The sequence below is a fragment of the Neoarius graeffei genome, chromosome 28 (assembly GCF_027579695.1).
Source record: "Neoarius graeffei isolate fNeoGra1 chromosome 28, fNeoGra1.pri, whole genome shotgun sequence".
NCBI classification, from domain to species: Eukaryota; Metazoa; Chordata; class Actinopteri; order Siluriformes; family Ariidae; genus Neoarius; species Neoarius graeffei.
Genome location: NC_083596.1, coordinates 10,210,714 through 10,228,639, shown reverse-complemented (window position 1 = coordinate 10,228,639; position 17,926 = coordinate 10,210,714). Strand labels below are relative to the sequence as shown.

General features: G+C 42.8%; 1 protein-coding gene across 1 annotated transcript in view; it reads left to right on the top strand.

Annotated features, from left to right (window-relative positions):
• The window catches only part of tmc2a (transmembrane channel-like 2a), a 53,658-nt gene extending 37,624 nt beyond the window's left edge, over positions 1–16,034 (top strand). The window contains exons 14-20 of the mRNA XM_060912193.1: positions 3,132–3,260; positions 3,343–3,410; positions 12,296–12,535; positions 12,950–13,075; positions 13,193–13,271; positions 15,559–15,676; positions 15,775–16,034. Of these exons, the coding sequence (XP_060768176.1) occupies positions 3,132–3,260; positions 3,343–3,410; positions 12,296–12,535; positions 12,950–13,075; positions 13,193–13,271; positions 15,559–15,676; positions 15,775–15,977 (963 nt within the window). The 3' untranslated portion in view covers positions 15,978–16,034. The remainder of the gene's footprint in view (positions 1–3,131; positions 3,261–3,342; positions 3,411–12,295; positions 12,536–12,949; positions 13,076–13,192; positions 13,272–15,558; positions 15,677–15,774) is intronic.
• The last annotated feature ends 1,892 nt before the right edge of the window (positions 16,035–17,926 follow it).

The window sequence follows — 17,926 nt, the reverse complement described above, 5'->3', positions numbered from 1 at the left end:
GTCCACCCATGGACTCCCAGCCTCACATGGGCGGGATATGGCAAAGCTTTCTGCGAGGAGACTGGTGATTGGTAAAAGCGGCCGGATATTTTCTTTGATTGACAGCTCGTTTCAACTACAGTATAGACAGGCAGTGGTGAATTTCAGTTCAGTCCCATGCGGATTCGCAAGTGCTGTGGTGTATTGTAAGAGATCAGCTTACATTTCGATTTCATTCATTACATACGGTTTCTACCAGCTTTTTTAGTTTGTATATATTTTCACTGTAAATAAAGTGTAAATATAGTGTTGTTAAGTTTGCTATCTTAGTTCCAGAAATGTCGTTTATTTGAGTGACTGAACTTGAACTTGAGGGGGCTAGTCAGCTAGCAAGAAAGCTGCGCACGGAGGCCAAGCATTGCTGATTTAATTTTGGCGAAGCCATTTGCCAGTCTTCCTTTTGAGGAAAAAAATAAAATTAAAGAGACCAACGCCTCAAAGTGACTTGGTGAAAAAGGTAGGGAATAATACTCGTTCCTTTCAGCTCTCCTGGTACGAGAAAGTGAATTGGCTAACAGCAAGTGACCCACATCAACAACAGTAAATAGGCTACTTTAGTAATATGTCATGGATGGACCAAAAATATAGAATCTATTTAAAATGTTTATGCTGAGTATATTATATTGGAATATATATTTTTCTGGATATGAATTAAACACAGCTACAATTTGGAAAACATTTTTAAAAACAAAAACACAGCCGAGAACATTTCACACCACAGACCTGGATTAAAAGTGAAGGGTTATTAACATTGTCAATAAAACATTTCTCAGTCAAATTAAGTAAAATATAGGGAAAGTGTCATTGAATGAAATGTGTGGCACCCAGCTCTATTGCTGAGGTTCCTGACAAAGAGCTGCTTTCAATAATGATCAATTTTTAAACAACATGCCACAATTTTAAAATATAAAATGTTAAAATATAACCACCACCCCCCCAACACCACCATCATGTATATTGGACAGTAGGCTAATGGGCCAAAAGAACCTGTTATTTCAGTTTGTGATGCTGCCAGCAATCAGCCAGATCAGAGGCAAGAGTATGGGCAAAATTGATGTGTTTTTTCTTTTTTCTTTTAAAATCTGGAAATATCGTAACCGACCAGCCTCCCCTGTTTGAAAGACTACCAGCCGCCACTGTCTTTAAATGACCTTAAAGAAAGACATTAATAATAAAAACAAATTTAACAATGAATCAGTGATCGTTTCCCCACTGATGTTATCATGAACACACAGTGATGACTCATGTTTTGTGAACAAAAGGAAAAAATGCAGTGTCTTGCAAAAGTATTCATCCCCCTTGGTGTTTGTCCTGTTTTGTTGCATTACAAGCTGGAATTAAAATGGATTTTTGGAGGGTTAGCGCCATTTGAGTTACACAACATGCCTATCACTTTAAAGGTGCAAACTGTTTTTTTTTTATTTTTTTTTTATTGTGACACAAACAATAATTAAGATGAAAAAACAGAAATCTGGAGTGTGCATAGGTATTCACCCCCCAAAGTCAATACTTTGTAGAGCCCCCTTTTGCTGCAATTACAGCTGCAAGTCTCTTGGGGTATGTCTCTATTAGCTTAGCACATCTAGCCACTGGGATTGTTGCCCGTTCCTCAAGGCAAAACTGCTCCAACTCTTTCAAGTTAGATGGGTTGCATTGGTGTACAGCAATCTTCAAGTTATGCCACAGATTCTCAACTGGACTGAGATGTGGGCTTTGATTAGGCCATTCCAAGACATTTAAATATTTCCCTTTAAACCACTCCAGTGTAGCTTTAGCAGTATGTTTAGGGTCATTGTCCTGCTGGAACATGAACCTTCATCCCAGTCTGAAACCGCTGGCCAACTCAAACAGGTTTTCCTCCAGAATTGCCCTGTATTTAGTGCCATCCATCTTTCCTTCAGTCCTCACCAGCTTTCCTGTTCCTGCAGATGAAAAACATTCCCACAGTATGATGCTGCCACCACCATGCTTCACTGTAGGAATGGTGTTCTCAGGGTGTTGGGTTTGCACCACACATGGCGTTTCCCATGATGGCCAAAAAGTTCATTTTTTGTCTCATTTGACCAGAGAATCTTCTTCCATGTGTTTGGGGAGTCTGCCACACGCTGTTGGGCAAACTCCAAACGTGTTTTCTTAAGCAATGGTTTTTTTTCTGGCCACTCTTCCATAAAGCGCTGCTCTGTGGAGTGTACGGCTTAAAGTGGTCCTATGAACAGATACTCCCATCTCCGCTGTAGATCTTTGCAGTTCCTTCAGCGTTATCTTTGGTGTCTTTGTTGCATCTCTGATTAATGCCCTCCTTGCCCGGTCTGTGAGTTTTGGTGGGTGGCCTTCTCTTTTCAGGTTTGTAGTGGTGCCATATTCTTTTCATTTTGCTGTAATGGATCTAATGGCGCTCTGTGGGATATTCCAAGTATGGGATATTTTTTATAACCCAACCCTGATCTATACTTCTCCACAACTTTGTCTCTGACCTGTTTGGAGGCTCCTTGGTTTTCATGTTTCTTTCTTAGTAGTGTTGCAGAGTCTGGGTCCTTCCAGAACAGGCTGATTTATACAGACATCATGTGACAGATCATGTGATACTTTGATTGCACACAGGTGGATCTTAATCAACTAATTATGTGACTTATGAAGTGAATTGGTTGGACCAGCTCTTATTTAGGGGTTTCATACGAAAGGGGGTGAATACTTATGCACACTCCAGATTTCCGTTTTTCATCTTAATTATTGTTTGTGCCACAATAAAACAACAATTTTCACCTTTAAAGTTGTAGGCATGTTGTGTAAATCAAATGGTGCTAACCCCCCCAAAAATCCACTTTAATTCCAGCTTGTAATGCAACAAAACACCAAGGGGGATGAATACTTTTGCAAGACACTGTATAGTTCATTTCAGGAACATCTGGAGTTTTTATAACTATATATATTGGAAAATGTCCACATTTGATCATGTGAAGAGTTTTCCCAGGCCTACACACACACACACACACACACACACACACACACACACACACACACACAGAGTTGCACTTGAGAATTTTTTTTTTTTATTGTAGCAATGTGCAAATTTAACACACTGTACTCTGTAGGAATTTGTAAAACTGACAGTCTCAGATATCGAAGTGACGTATCTGACGATCCTCATCGGGGACTTTGCGAGGGCTCTGATTGTGCGATTCCTTAACTACTGCTGGTGTTGGGACCTGGAGGCAGGCTGGGTATGTCATCTCAGTCTTGAGCTTTTATTGAATATCACACCATTTTGATAACCAACTTCTTTTTTTTAACTTCTATCTTCAGCCTTCCTATGCTGAGTTTGACATCAGTGGTAATGTCCTCGGATTGGTCTTCAATCAAGGGATGATTTGGTAAGACACAAATGCATGAGACAATACAGTATCATTTTTGTGCAAAAAAAAAGTGCAGCACATTATCATGCGCCATTCTACAGAGCCCCATTAGGGACATCGAGGGGGAAAAAAAGATGAACTTTTGCGAGATCTTGCAAAGTTTTTCATTTAGATCAATGTACTTCTGGGTCAGTTTGTCAAATTTGCGACGAGTGTGTCCCTTTGCGCTAAGTATTCTCTCACTTGTGTGAAAACCATGCCACTGCCATACACTGATTTAATATATTTACATTTGACGTCAATCTCAGAATAAAATCCAAATGAAAATTATGCGAGATTTTGGGTCAGTGTATTTCCAGGTCAGTTCAGCAACATGGAAACAGGGCTGTATGAGGTTAAACACACACAAACTGTGTTTACGTACCTCCTATATTTCTGAAATGGTGTGTATGCACCTCTAAATAGAGTTTACGCAACTTTAAAATTAGCCCGTGTGAGAGATTCTGGAGTATATTCAAAATTGCACAACATTATCAGTATTTACGGAGTTTGGCTGTGTGATCAATCACATCGTCTCTTGTTAGAGGCAGTGTTCTCCAGAAAATCTAAAGTAGCCAGCTTTAAAAAAAAAGTAGTAGGCAGCTCTGGAATTTGCAGCAGCGAAGCCTCTGCAGTACATTAATACTAGGAGGGTCTGGGAGTATGCCTCACCAGAAAATTTTGAAATTTCCATGCCTTCTGGTGGCTTCTGGGGGTGGCACGGTGGTATAGTGGTTAGCACTGTCACCTCACAGCAAGAAGGTCCGGGTTCGAGCCCCATGGCTGGTGAGGGCCTTTCTGTGCAGAGTTTGCATGTTCTCCCCATGTCCGCGTGGGTTTCCTCCGGGTGCTCCGGTTTCCCCCACAGTCCAAAGACATGCAGGTTAGGTTAACTGGTGACTCTAAATTGACCGTAGGTGTGAATGTGAGTGTGAATGGTTGTCTGTGTCTATGTGTCAGCCCTGTGATGACCTGGCGACTTGTCCAGGGTGTACCCTGCCTTTCGCCCATAGTCAGCTGGGATAGGCTCCAGCTTGCCTGCGACCCTGTAGAACAGGATAAAGCGGCTACAGATAATGAGATGAGATGGTGGCTTCTGGTGCATTCTCAGCTAATAAATTACTAAATATTTCCCTGTAAAATACGTGCAAAATCTCATCTCATCTCATTATCTGTAGCTGCTTTATCCTGTTCTACAGGGTCGCAGGCAAGCTGGAGCCTATCCCAGCTGACTACGGGCGAAAGGTGGGGTACACCCTGGACAAGTCGCCAGGTCATCACAGGGCTGACACATAGACACAGACAACCATTCACACTCACATTCACACCTACGGTCAATTTAGAGTCACCAGTTAACCTAACCTGCATGTCTTTGGACTGTGGGGGAAGCCGGAGCACCCGGAGGAAACCCACGCGGACAACATGCAAACTCCGCACAGAAAGGCCCTCACCGGCCACGGGGCTCGAACCCGGACCTTCTTGCTGTGAGGCGACAGCGCTAACCACTACACCACCGTGCTGCCCTACGTGCAAAATATTTTCGAAATTTCCTTCCAGGTGTGTATGTGCTTGGCTTTCTCAGTTACCCTCTGTAGTACGCTGCCTGGCTCTGTAACATACAGTAACTACATGCACTACAGCACAGTCATGTGGTCCGGCTCAGACAATCAGAGCACGAGAATCGATCAACAAATATGGCATCGCTTCCGGTCATGATGGAATCTGAATTGAAGACAATTTAATGGTGGAATAATTGGATTTGCAGCAAATTATAGGCAGCAGACACAATATAAATCACTTGAACATTGAAAGGCAAGGGTTTTTTTTTTTTCTGCGATCAAGTAGCCGGCGCAGACCCTCTGTGTACAGTAAGTGGAGAAAACCACCGGTCATTGATGCTTATGGACATCTCTATAGAGGGTATGCGCTGATGTCATCATATGCAGAAGGAAGCTACTGAATGGTGGTGTTAGCATTCGGCTTGAATGCTGCAAAAACCTAAAGGAAAAACTTTGTGCGATCTCAAGAAGCTTTTGCGAAAGTACTTTTTTTTTCCTCCATGTCCCTTCCAGGGGTCGTTGCACAATTCACAACAATGTAAACATCCGTAGAAAGATGGTGGTACACATTGATTATCTGCAAGATTTTGTTCTGTTATTGCAGATATTTGTTTTTTGGTCCATTTTTTTCTAAAGATGTATCCTTTTCCATTGTGTTCTCCATTGCTGAGCTCTGCTTCCTTTCCAAACTAATGACACGCCCACTGATGTCATCACAATTTGTGCTGGAAAAACTGGATATATTTTGATTCCAGCTGGGAACCAATTTTTCAGATTCAGAACCAATTTATTTTTGGCTGAAATGCTCTGGAGTGCGTTTCCCAAAAGCCTCTTAACACTAAGAGCATCTTAACTAGGAGAGTGAGTGTTCATTGTGCTGCTCGCTCTACCATTTAACTATGATCTTTGTGCTACGATGCTTTTGGAAAACTTGCACTGAACGGTTCAAAATTTGGTGCACAAATAAGAACGGAACCCGTTCCCTGTTGATCGAAAATGGGTATCTGTGCACTGGCTAAGTTTTGTGTGATCCTGCACAAGATGGTTTTATTTTAGAACATGGATTTTTAATTAGTTTCATGGGCCAGATAAGAACCTTTATTGGGCTGTATGTTTGACTGCTGAGATTCAGACACACATTATCCTGTGGTGATTACTGTCAAAGTCAAAATCCTTCCCATACCAGAACCTGGTCTTCAGTCTCCTGTCCCAGTACTAACCAAGCCCCAAGGCGCATTGGGTGGTGCCAATCTCCGCTTCTATAGCCCTCGGCCTCTCGCCTATACAGATAGGGTTACAGTTGGAGGCTAGTTCTCTGGTAACCACGAGAGTTTGACTCCCCATTCACATGTGTATTGCAGCGTGCCTTGTCAGACGGCAGCAAGTACCATTTTTATGATGGTCTTTGGTATGACCCAACCACAAGTAGAATACACAATCTCCCAATCAAGAGGCGGACATGCTAACCACTAGGCCAGCTCGCAGTATGGTGATTACTGTACTCACCTGGATACAGCACCCTCCAGTGTGTATACTGTTCTCTGCTTCTACAGGAAGTGTGTGTGTTTAGAGAAGAAGAAGCTGCTTGAGTACCGAGGTGTAAGGGGCAGCGCCCACTTAAAGACAACTAACCTGAGTTTACTTAGAACTAAATGGGATAGCGGCTGGTATAGGAATAGTAGTTACTTGAGATATGTGCATGTGTGTGTGTATGTATAGCTGTGTGTTATGTCTATGTTTCCCACCCCACAACTTAGAATAAGAAACCAGTTTGAATAAACCAATTATTTTATTAGAGCTTTAAGCTCCAAGGCTACTAGCAAATGTTAAATGAAATAATGAGATATCTTATTTAGAAAAATAATGAAATAAAAAAGTAGATAAGTAATCTTCAGTACTTCACTTAAATTTCTGTTACAAAGGGGCCTTCAGAGGCAGTTTAACACATTCAGTTTCTTATTAACCCAACACTCTTATTTTCAATATCAACCTAGGTGTTTCACACAACACAATTAACAAACCTATGGGTCCCGGGACTGCACTAATAGATACACTGAATAATAGTATCAAACAGTAAATTTCGTTTGCAAAAAAATCAAAATAAGCCTGATTAGCCCACCTTAATACACTCACTAGGGCAATCAAAAGTAAGACTACCACCACATAAATGAAAGACCTTCAACGTTACAGTGTACAAATCGAAATCACCATGCACGAGTAGGAATACAGGCAATAATGTCACGGAGTTCCGAATGTCCATAAACGCAATTGTGAGCACAGTTCCTCAACGTGAAACAACGTTACTCAGTTCCGTAGCACTTAATCCAGCAATTGCACAAATGTTTAGTCTTTAAGGAGTTGTAAAGGACTCCTTAAAACAGTGCTGCTTTGCGTGAAGTCAGGTGGCAGGGTATACTCACAAACCCGTGGAAGGAGAGCGAGGGAGAGAATGAAGGAAACTTTCAACCTGTTTGGATCGGAGCAAACCAGTGTTCATGGACCCCAGTGCCGTCCTCTCGCAGAGACTCGCCAGCTGTCACCACTCACACCGTTCCAACACCCAAACTTTGCAAATGACAAGTTTCCTAGTCAACAGAATAAAACTTCACCGCACCAAACTTCTCCGGCTCATGTGCTTGCCGCCATGTTTCGAATTGTCCCTTTGTTCAACTCTGCTCCGCCTCTCCACTCTCCCTCCACACCTCCACTCTCCCTCCACACCACTCTCCCTCCACACCCTCCACAGTAAGTCATGAAACTTTTCAGTGATTGCCCACTTGAGGGCAAGTAGCTCTAGCTTAAAAGCACTATAGTTTCGGTCATTTCTCTCTGAGCCCCGCAGACCCCGACTAGCAAAGGCTATGACCCGCTCGATGCCCTCCTGTTTTTGGCTCAAGACTGCTCCCAGGCCTAGGCAACTTCCATCTGTGGTCACTATGAACGGGAGACCAAGATCAGGATATGCAAGTATGGGTGGGGCCATGAGGCACCTTCTGAGGCTATCGAATGATGCCTGACACTCCTCATCCCACTCAAATGGTTGCGACATAGCATTCATTACACCTCTTTTCTGTTTGCCCATCAGAGCGTGTAAAGGCCTTGCTAGTTGAGCGAAGCGGGGAACGAACCGCCTGTAGTATGACATGAAGCCTACTACTTGTCGAACCTCTTTAACAGAGCGTGGGACAGGCCAGTCTTCCAACACCTTCACCTTTTCCATGTCTACTTGAACTCCTTCAGCTGAGACTACATGCCCAAGGAATTTGACTTCTTTCTTGAGCAAGAAGCACTTCTTGGGTTTGAGCTTGAGGCCATGTTCGTGTAGACGACTCAACACAAGATCTAAGCGCTGCAGGTGACTGTCAAAGTCCCTCGAAAATATGAGGACATCGTCCAAATAAATTAACAACATTTTCAAAAGCCAGATCTCCCAGTACCACCTCCATTAGTCGCTGAAACGTCGCGGGGGCATTGCAGGGCCCAAATGGCATGCGGGTCCATTGATACAAGCCGAATGGTGTCGTTACAGCAGTTTTCTCCTGGTCTTGTGGGGCTACAGCTACTTGGAAATACCCGGCAGTGAGGTCCAAAGAAGAAAATAGCTGTGCCTGGCCCAGAGCGTCCAACGACTCTTCCACCCTCGGAAGAGGGTAAGCATCTCTGTGCGTTACGCTATTAAGCTTCCTGTAATCACAACAGAACCGCACTGATACATCTCTCTTCATGACCACGACTGCCGGGGACGCCCATGGACTGCAGCTCTCTTTAAGTACCCCCTGTGCCACTAGATCCTGCACATGCTGCTTAACTTCTTGGAAAACATGGGGTGGTACTCTGCAATGTCTTTGTTTAATGGGGCGTGCACTGCCAGTGGGGATACAATGTGTAACGGTAGCGGTGTAGCCATAATCCCTATCATCTCGTGAAAACACAGCATGATGCTTCTCCAACAGGTGGTCGAGCTGGTGCACTTGGTCTGGGGTGAGGCCTTGAAGATCTGCTTGTACAGGAATGGCCAATGCCCCTGGTTCTTCCCGCTTAGGCTGCACCTCACTTGCAATGGCTTTGACTCAGAGCTCACCTACTGCCTCTTCAAAAGCCACTACCTCTTTAGGCAGCACTTTGTGTGGCTTACATAGTTCAGCCACTCTTGCTCTTGGAGGCAAAACAATGGGTTTGTGGCTTGGGTTCATTAGCCGGACTGGGATCTTCCCACCCACTGAGTTTGCTAGAACGTTGGCTATCAACAGCCCTGAAGGCGTGTTCATAGTAGATGAAGCCTCCACCAAGACCTGGTATTTTATTTTAGGGGGCACCCGACAACGAACTTCAATGACTGTCTCACTGCAGGGGGGGATAACAACAGCCCGCCTACCGCCCACTTTGACGAAGCCAATTCTCCCATTACGGTCCACCATTTGCTCTTCCTTGCCCATTTCCACGAAGACACGATGAAGGCTCGCACCCCCACCCTGCTGCCCATGCCTGTCCATCTTCTGAACACCCTCTAGGCCAAGAAAGAGGCTGCGAAGCTCGCCGAGCACATTCATGCCTAGTATGCCTGAGGCTCCACCGGCACCATCAGTCTTATCTCGAAGCACGAACACACACTTTCCTGGGAGCCTCTTTCCCAAGCACTCAATGTCAGCATACAGGCACCCAATTATGGGGATGTCCAACCCATTTGCAGCGGTTAATTTTACCCATTTGGCAGGTGACAAAGTTTTTCCTCCAAACTGTCTTTTAAAGTGCGTCTCTGAAATAGTGGTGACTTCAGAGCCGGTATCTAACAGGCAGCAGGTTCTCACTCCATCGATAAGCACATCTACTGTAAAACAGTTGCCAAAGGCACTTTCAGCACCCTCAACCTGCCTAGGCCAGTCAAAAGCCAATGTGTTAGGTTTTACTGCTGCTGTGCTGATTTTTGCCTTCTTCTGTTCAGTTTGCTCTGGCTCGGTCACTGCAGCATTAGCTTGGAACGTTACCCCTTTTCTTTGTTGGCAGTTTCGACTTGTGTGCCCGGGTTGTCCACATGTATGAGTCTACCCTCTTGGTCTCGAAGAGGTGGCTTTTTAACTGCCGCCTGTGGGCTATTGCGCAGCTCAGATCTTTGCAATGCTGTGAAAAGCTCATCCTGTCTTGCTGCAAGTTTTTGTATAGATTCATGCAGTGACTGCAGCGACAGTGCAGAAGGGCTGTTTTCAGCAGACGTGGCGCTTACTGTGCCTCGGTTGGGGTTCTTGACCGGCATAGCTGACAGAACCTCTTCCTCTTCTGACCAGTCGATCGCAGCCTGCATAAGTGCGCTGAATGTTTGAGATGGCTCTGTCTTGGTCTGCCGCTTCATCTCTCTGCGTAAGGAGTCATCATTCAAGCCCAACACAAACTGCTCTTTAAGCACAACATCCAGGTCTGGAAAGCGCTTTCCATCACGCCGCATTAATCTACGAAGCTTTTCCTGAAGATCATAAGCAAACGCCCTAATTTTTTCACCAGCTACTTGTTTGCGATCATAGAACTCTCTTAATCGTGTGCCTACAGGGACCTTATCACCATACACCTCCTCTAGGACTTTGAAAACAGACTCAGCATCTGTAGTGCTACTCTCCAATCTAACGGTGAGTTTGGCTTCCCCCTTCAGATGTTGCTTTATGAGTTCTACTTTATCCTCTTCAGGAATTTTACAAACTTTAAAGTATGACTTCATTGAAGCTATCCACTCTTCTATACTCTATTCATCACTTCTTTTACTGCCTGTGAAATCTGTGCACTTTCTATCTCTCTGTATGAAGACAGTGGGTTGGTTTTTCTGCTCTAATACAGCTTTTGCCATAGCCAGAGCTTCTCTTTGGTCAGACCTCGCCTGTTCAAGGAGCGCTGTTTGTTCCTTCATTTGAGAAGACTGTTTGGCAAACTTTGCTTGAAGCTCTTCAAACTGCTCACGCAGCTGATTCATTTCTTCTGACATTGTTAACTAAGCTAATTTAAAGCCAAGGAATGAATATAAAGAGGTATGCAGCACAAATGTTCGTCCTGTTTGTATACGCCAAATGTAAGGGGCAGCGCCCACTTAAAGACAACTAACCTGAGTTTACTTAGAACTATATGGGATAGCGGCTGGTATAGGAATAGTAGTTACTTGAGATATGTGCATGTGTGTGTGTATGTATAGCTGTGTGTTATGTCTATGTTTCCCACCCCACAACTTAGAATAAGAAACCAGTTTGAATAAAGCAATTATTTTATTAGAGCTCTAAGCTCCAAGGCTACTAGCAAATGTTAAATGAAATAATGAGATATCTTATTTAGAAAAATAATGAAATAAAAAAAGTAGATAAGTAATCTTCAGTACTTCACTTAAATTTCTGTTACAAAGGGGCCTTCAGAGGCAGTTTAACACATTCAGTTTCTTATTAACCCAACACTCTTATTTTCAGTATCAACCTAGGTGTTTCACACAACACAATTAACAAACCTATGGGTCCCGGGACTGCACTAATAGATACACTGAATAATAGTATCAAACAGTAAATTTCGTTTGCAAAAAAATCAAAATAAGCCTGATTAGCCCACCTTAATACACTCACTAGGGCAATCAAAAGTAAGACTACCACCACATAAATGAAAGACCTTCAACGTTACAGTGTACAAATCGAAATCACCATGCACGAGTAGGAATACAGGCAATAATGTCACGGAGTTCTGAATGTCCATAAACGCAATTGTGAGCACAGTTCCTCAACGTGAAACGACGTTACTCAGTTCCGTAGCACTTAATCCAGCAGTTGCACAAATGTTTAGTCTTTAAGGAGTTGTAAAGGACTCCTTAAAACAGTGCTGCTTTGCGTGAAGTCAGGTGGCAGGGTATACTCACAAACCCGTGGAAGGAGAGCGAGGGAGAGAATGAAGGAAACTTTCAACCTGTTCGGATCGGAGCAAACCAGTGTTCATGGACCCCAGCGCCGTCCTCTCGCAGAGACTCGCCAGCTGTCACCACTCACACCGTTCCAACACCCGAACTTTGCAAATGACAAGTTTCCTAGTCAACAGAATAAAACTTCACCGCACCAAACTTCTCCGGCTCATGTGCTCGCCGCCATGTTTCGAATTGTCCCTTTGTTCAACTCCGCTCCGCCTCTCCACTCTCCCTCCACACCTGACGTGCCCTCTCATTGGCTGAGGAGCCACTCACGCTCTCTCCCACAGAGGCACAACATGACTTGTGGATTTCATTCTAAAATCCAGTGTGGTGTACCTTTTTATTTCGATCAACTCTGTGTGTGTGTGTGTGTGTGTGTGTGTTAGGATGGGAGCGTTCTACGCTCCTGGTCTGGTCGGCATCAACGTGCTCCGTCTCCTGACCTCGATGTACTACCAGTGCTGGGCTGTCATGGCCTCCAACGTGCCTCATGAGCGAGTCTTCAAGGCCTCAAAATCCAACAACTTCTACATGGGTCTCCTTCTTCTCATCCTCTTCCTCAGCCTACTGCCTGTCGTCTACACCATCATGTCCCTGCCGCCGTCCTTTGACTGTGGGCCCTTTAGGTCACAAGCAAACATATATACACACACACACACACACACACACACACACACTATATCATTACTCTATAATGCTTTCACACTACTAACACCTTTTATATTAATATCACTGCTCTTGCTGTAATATTGATCATACTGCTCAACCGGAAAGACAAAACAAAATCTAGTTTTAAAAACTCATAGCAAACAATAATCAATCCATTTTCACAATTTTTTGGAAAGTTCATCCCTCTCATGATACCCACACTCGTCTCCTAAAGCACCATTTTCAATAATTTTTTTCTTTCTTCATTTTTTGTCCTTTTAAAAAAAACCCACTCTCTCATTATGAATTGCATTGTCCACCTCCTTACCTTTTCCGTTAACTCTCAGCTTTAATGACTGGATTTGTGAGCACACCTTGATCTCTTCTCACAGTGGCAAAGAGCGCATGATTGACGTAATCACAGAGACAATAGAACTGGATCTGCCTTCATTCATGGGGAAGCTGTTAAGTTACGCGGCCAACCCCGGCCTCATCATCCCTGCTGTTTTGCTCATGGTGTGAGTCAATCGTGCATTACATTTACACTCAGCTCCATCAGTACGATTCTGAAGAACATCCAACATGTCTTTTGTTTTGATTCTCAGTAACGAAAGAATGTTTTATTGTTTCTGCAGTCTGGCAATTTATTATCTCAACGCAGTCTCTGAGGCCTATAAGAACGCCAACAACGAGCTGAAAAAGAAAATGCAGATGGTAAGCTTAGAGAACAAAATGGTAGAATACACACTCACCGGCCACTTTAATAGGAACTTGTTCTTGATTCTAAGATTCCTGTTCTTGGCTGCAGGAGCGGAACCCAATGTGCTCTTCTTTCTGTTGTTGCATGCTGAGATGCTTTTCTGCTCACCACAATTGTAAAGAGTGATTATATGAGTTACTATATGTGTCCTTCCTGGCAGCTCGAACCACCTCAAATCTGTCCATTTTCCTCTGACCTCTTATCAACAAGGTGTCTGTTTCCACCCACAGAATGGTCCCTCCTTGGCGCGATGTTTTTTTGTTTTTCACACCATTCTGTGTAAACTCTAGAGACTGTTGTGTGTGAAAACCCCAGGAGATCAGCAGGTTCTGAAGTACTCAAACCATCTGGCTCAAACCAACACCCATGCCACAGTGAAAGAAAGTCACACTTTGAGATCACGATTTTTCCCATTCGGATGTTTGAACACTGTGAACATTAACTGAAGCTCTTGATTTGTATCTGCATGATTTGATGCGTTGTGCTGCTGTCGAGGGATCGGCTGATTAGAGAACGGTATCAAACAGCAGGTGGGTTTATGTATAAGTGTTCTTAATAAAGTGGCCAGTGAGTGTAGTTCATTTTGTACCAATCACAGAATATAGATGAAAGCTATATACAAGTCTACAGCTCTGAATGGTGTAACAGACTGATTGGAGGTACTGATCTCCTGGAACAGTGTAACCCGTGTTGAGCGCTTTGTTCAGCTGAGGCAGGTTCATTATCAGTTACTGATTAATCACAGCTCAGCCAGCGGGACATGGTTTTCTGTTCTGCCCTAAACTTTGGAATCATGTTCCAGAGGATATGAGAACAAGCTCGATATACTACAGTATGTCCTGGAATCCAGGTTAAAGACCTTCCTGTTTACACTGGATCAAATCTGCCTGCAATAAATCTCATCTCATCTCATTATCTGTAGCTGCTTTATCCTGTTCTACAGGGTCGCAGGCAAGCTGGAGCCTATCCCAGCTGACTACGGGCGAAAGGCGGGGTACACCCTGGACAAGTCGCCAGGTCATCACAGGGCTGACACATAGACACAGACAACCATTCACACTCACATTCACACCTACGGTCAATTTAGAGTCACCAGTTAACCTAACCTGCATGTCTTTGGACGGTGGGGGAAACCGGAGCACCCGGAGGAAACCCACGCAGACACGGGGAGAACATGCAAACTCCGCACAGAAAGGCCCTCGCCGGCCACTGGGCTCGAACCCGGACCTTCTTGCTGTGAGGCGACAGCGCTAACCACTACACCACCGTGCCGCCTGCAATAAATCTAGAGAGTTTTTTTTTTATTTAACACCTGTTTATTTTAATAATAGCTAACATTTTTATTTTTTCGTTGTTGAACTAATATCTTTTACCATTTATTATTTTCACTGTGATTGTTAGTTTCTGCTTTCAATTCTTAGGCTTCATATTTTTTTCATTTATATACTTTTCTATTTTATTTATTGCTTTTTTTTATCTTTGTGCATCTTATTTGTTGTTTTATTCCTTCTAATTTTTAGAGGTGCATGATTTTTTATTCTAATATTTTCTTTCTTTCTTTCTTTCTTTCTTTCTTTCTTTCTTTCTTTCTTTCTTTCTTTCTTTCTTTTTTATTAAAGCAAACCACTATAAAAATGCAGGAAAAAATACATAGCCTAAAAAATTACTTAAAGCTGAAGCTTGCATATTTATTTATTTATTTATTTATATTAAAAAAAATTAAACTCTTACAAAAAAAACCCTCACATGTCAAATATAAATAAAAAAGTAGCGACATATGAAGTATAAATATAACAAAGTCAGTGCTAACAAAAAAATACAATATACATAAGTCTCTACATGTAACCATTATCAGTTTCAAAATATATCCCCCCCCCCAAAAAAAGGGGGGGTCTTTAGTGCGAAGTATTTCCACCCGGCTGAGAGCACCTCGCACACATTTGCTTTACTGAATAACTCACTGGTTGTTGGTGTTAATGTTCAAGCACAGCTGGTACAGTTGTTATCACATGACCTACTTTGTCCTTCTTTCTCCTTGATTTTCAGGCTCTTTTTGTTCCAGGATCAGATTTCTTTCATTCTTTCTTTTTTCATTCTTTTTTTTCTCTCTTAACCAATCCACCATTTTATTTTATTTTTTCTTTGCATCAATTCCTGGTTATTGGATGGGTCCAATCTTGACTAACTTTTAACCATTTTTGTTTAAAGTATGCTGAGATTTTGAAAATATTTTGTTCTTAGGCAAGAGATGAAGAAAAGAACAAGAGGAATAACAAAGACAGCACCAATCAAGTGATGAAAGATTTAGAGGATTTACTCCCCAAGCGCCCGAATGCGCCGGATTCAGATGAACAAGCAGGTCAGAAAAGGTTCTACCTTACAGCGATGACCTCATTTGACCCTATAAAGTAAAACAACATCTAAACCTGTTCACTTTTTTTTTTCTCTCCACTAAAGAGAAACCTGGTGGAGGAAAACCATCAAAAGTAAAACCAGGATCAGCGGCGAATGGTGTGAACCTGCAGAAAGACATATCTCTGGCATCAGCCAATCCAAATGCCCGAGGTCCTGTGAACCGAGCACCAGGCCCTAGGACGGCTGGGCCTCTGCCTGGGCATCCGGGGCCAGTTCCAGGGTCAGGAAATCGCAAAGGACAATAGCACTAGACACTAACACCAGCCACTAGCACTCGGCTCAGTATCCGACTGCCTCCTAAATGATGCAGTGACCTTTATATGTCTTTCTTCCTGAACCTGTTTAATTAAGCCGACTTCTCACAAATAGAGACATACGATCCAGTTTAAATGCTGCATATTCTATATTATATTGTGAATATGTATGTGAGTGTACAGTGAGTATAATATTCTGAAATCCTTTTTAAAAAATATCGAACACAAAGACCATTCAAAGAAATTGAGTTAAATTTTAAAGCAGCAATATGGAACTAACATGTAGCTATAACTAGCATTGTTGAGACAGTAAAGATGGAGCTGTTAGGTTTTGCTAGGTATCTCATTACAGATGCATCATATGATCATTCCACAACTTCTGGCACACATGAACCGGCTGATATAAAGGACAGTGTTAAACTGGCTGGAGGTTGCCATATCAGCCTCACAAGTCTGAAGTTTTCCTCGGGAACTGGGCTTGTGTAACTTTTTAGCATACTTTTGAATAATTATATCAATGTTTTTTCCCCCATATGTATAATCATTATATTTTTTATCGTGAACTTATTTGTAATCTATAATGAGTGTATATAAGTTGTTCTTATATAACAGTGTAGTGCAGTAATAAATATTATGGTAATTGCATATGAAATTATATAGTGGTGCTTGAAAGTTTGTAGACCCTTTAGAATTTTCTATATTTCTGTATAAATATGACCTAAAACATCATCAGATTTTCACACAAGTCCTACAAGTAGATAAAGAGAACCCAGTTAAACAAATGAGACAAAAATATTATACTCGGTCATTTATTTATTGAGGAAAATGATCCAATATTACATATCTGTGAGTGGCAAAAGTATGTGAACCTTTGCTTTCAGTATCTGGTGTGACCCCCTTGTGCAGCAATAACTGCAAATAAACGTTTGCGGTAACTGTTGATCAGTCCTGCACACCGGCTTGGAGGAATTTTAGCCCGTTCCTCCGTACAGAACAGCTTCAACTCTGGGATGTTGGTGGGTTTCCTCTCATGAACTGCTCACTTCAGGTCCTTCCACAACATTTCGATTGGATTAAGGTCAGGACTTTGACTTGGCCATTCCAAAACATTCACTTTATTCTTCTTTAACCATTCTTTGGTAGAATGACTTGTGTGCTTAGGGTCGTTGTCTTGCTGCATGACCCACCTTCTCTTGAGATTCAGTTCATGGACAGATGTCCTGACATTTTCCTTTAGAATTCGCTGGTATAATTCAGAATTCATTGTTCCATCAATGATGGCAAGCCGTCTTGGCCCAGATGCAGCAAAACAGGCCCAAACCATGATACTACCACCACCATGTTTCACAGATGGGATAAGGTTCTTATGCTGGAATGCAGTGTTTTCCTTTCTCCAAACATAACGCTTCTCCTTTCAACCAAAAATTTCTATTTTGGTCTCATCCATCCACAAAACATTTTTCCAATAGCCTTCTGGCTTGTCCACGTGATCTTTAGCAAACTGCAGACGAGCAGCAATGTTTTTTGGAGAGCAGTGGCTTTCTCCTTGCAACCCTGCCATGCACACCATTGTTGTTCAGTGTTCTCCTGAAGGTGGACTCATGAACATTAGCCAATGTGAGAGAGGCCTTCAGCTGCTTAGAAGTTACCCTGGGGTCCTTTGTGACCTCGCCGACTATTACACACCTTGCTCTTGGAGTGATCTTTGTTGGTCGACCACTCCTGGGGAGGGTAACAATGGTCTTGAATTTCCTCCATTTGTAGGATGTACAATCTGTCTGACTGTGGATTGGTGGAGTCCAAACTCTTTAGAGATGGTTTTGTAACCTTTTCCAGCCTGATGAGCATCAACAACACTTTTTCTGAGGTCCTCAGAAATCTCCTTTGTTCGTGCCATGATACTCTTCCACAAACGTGTTGTGAAGCTCAGACTTTGATAG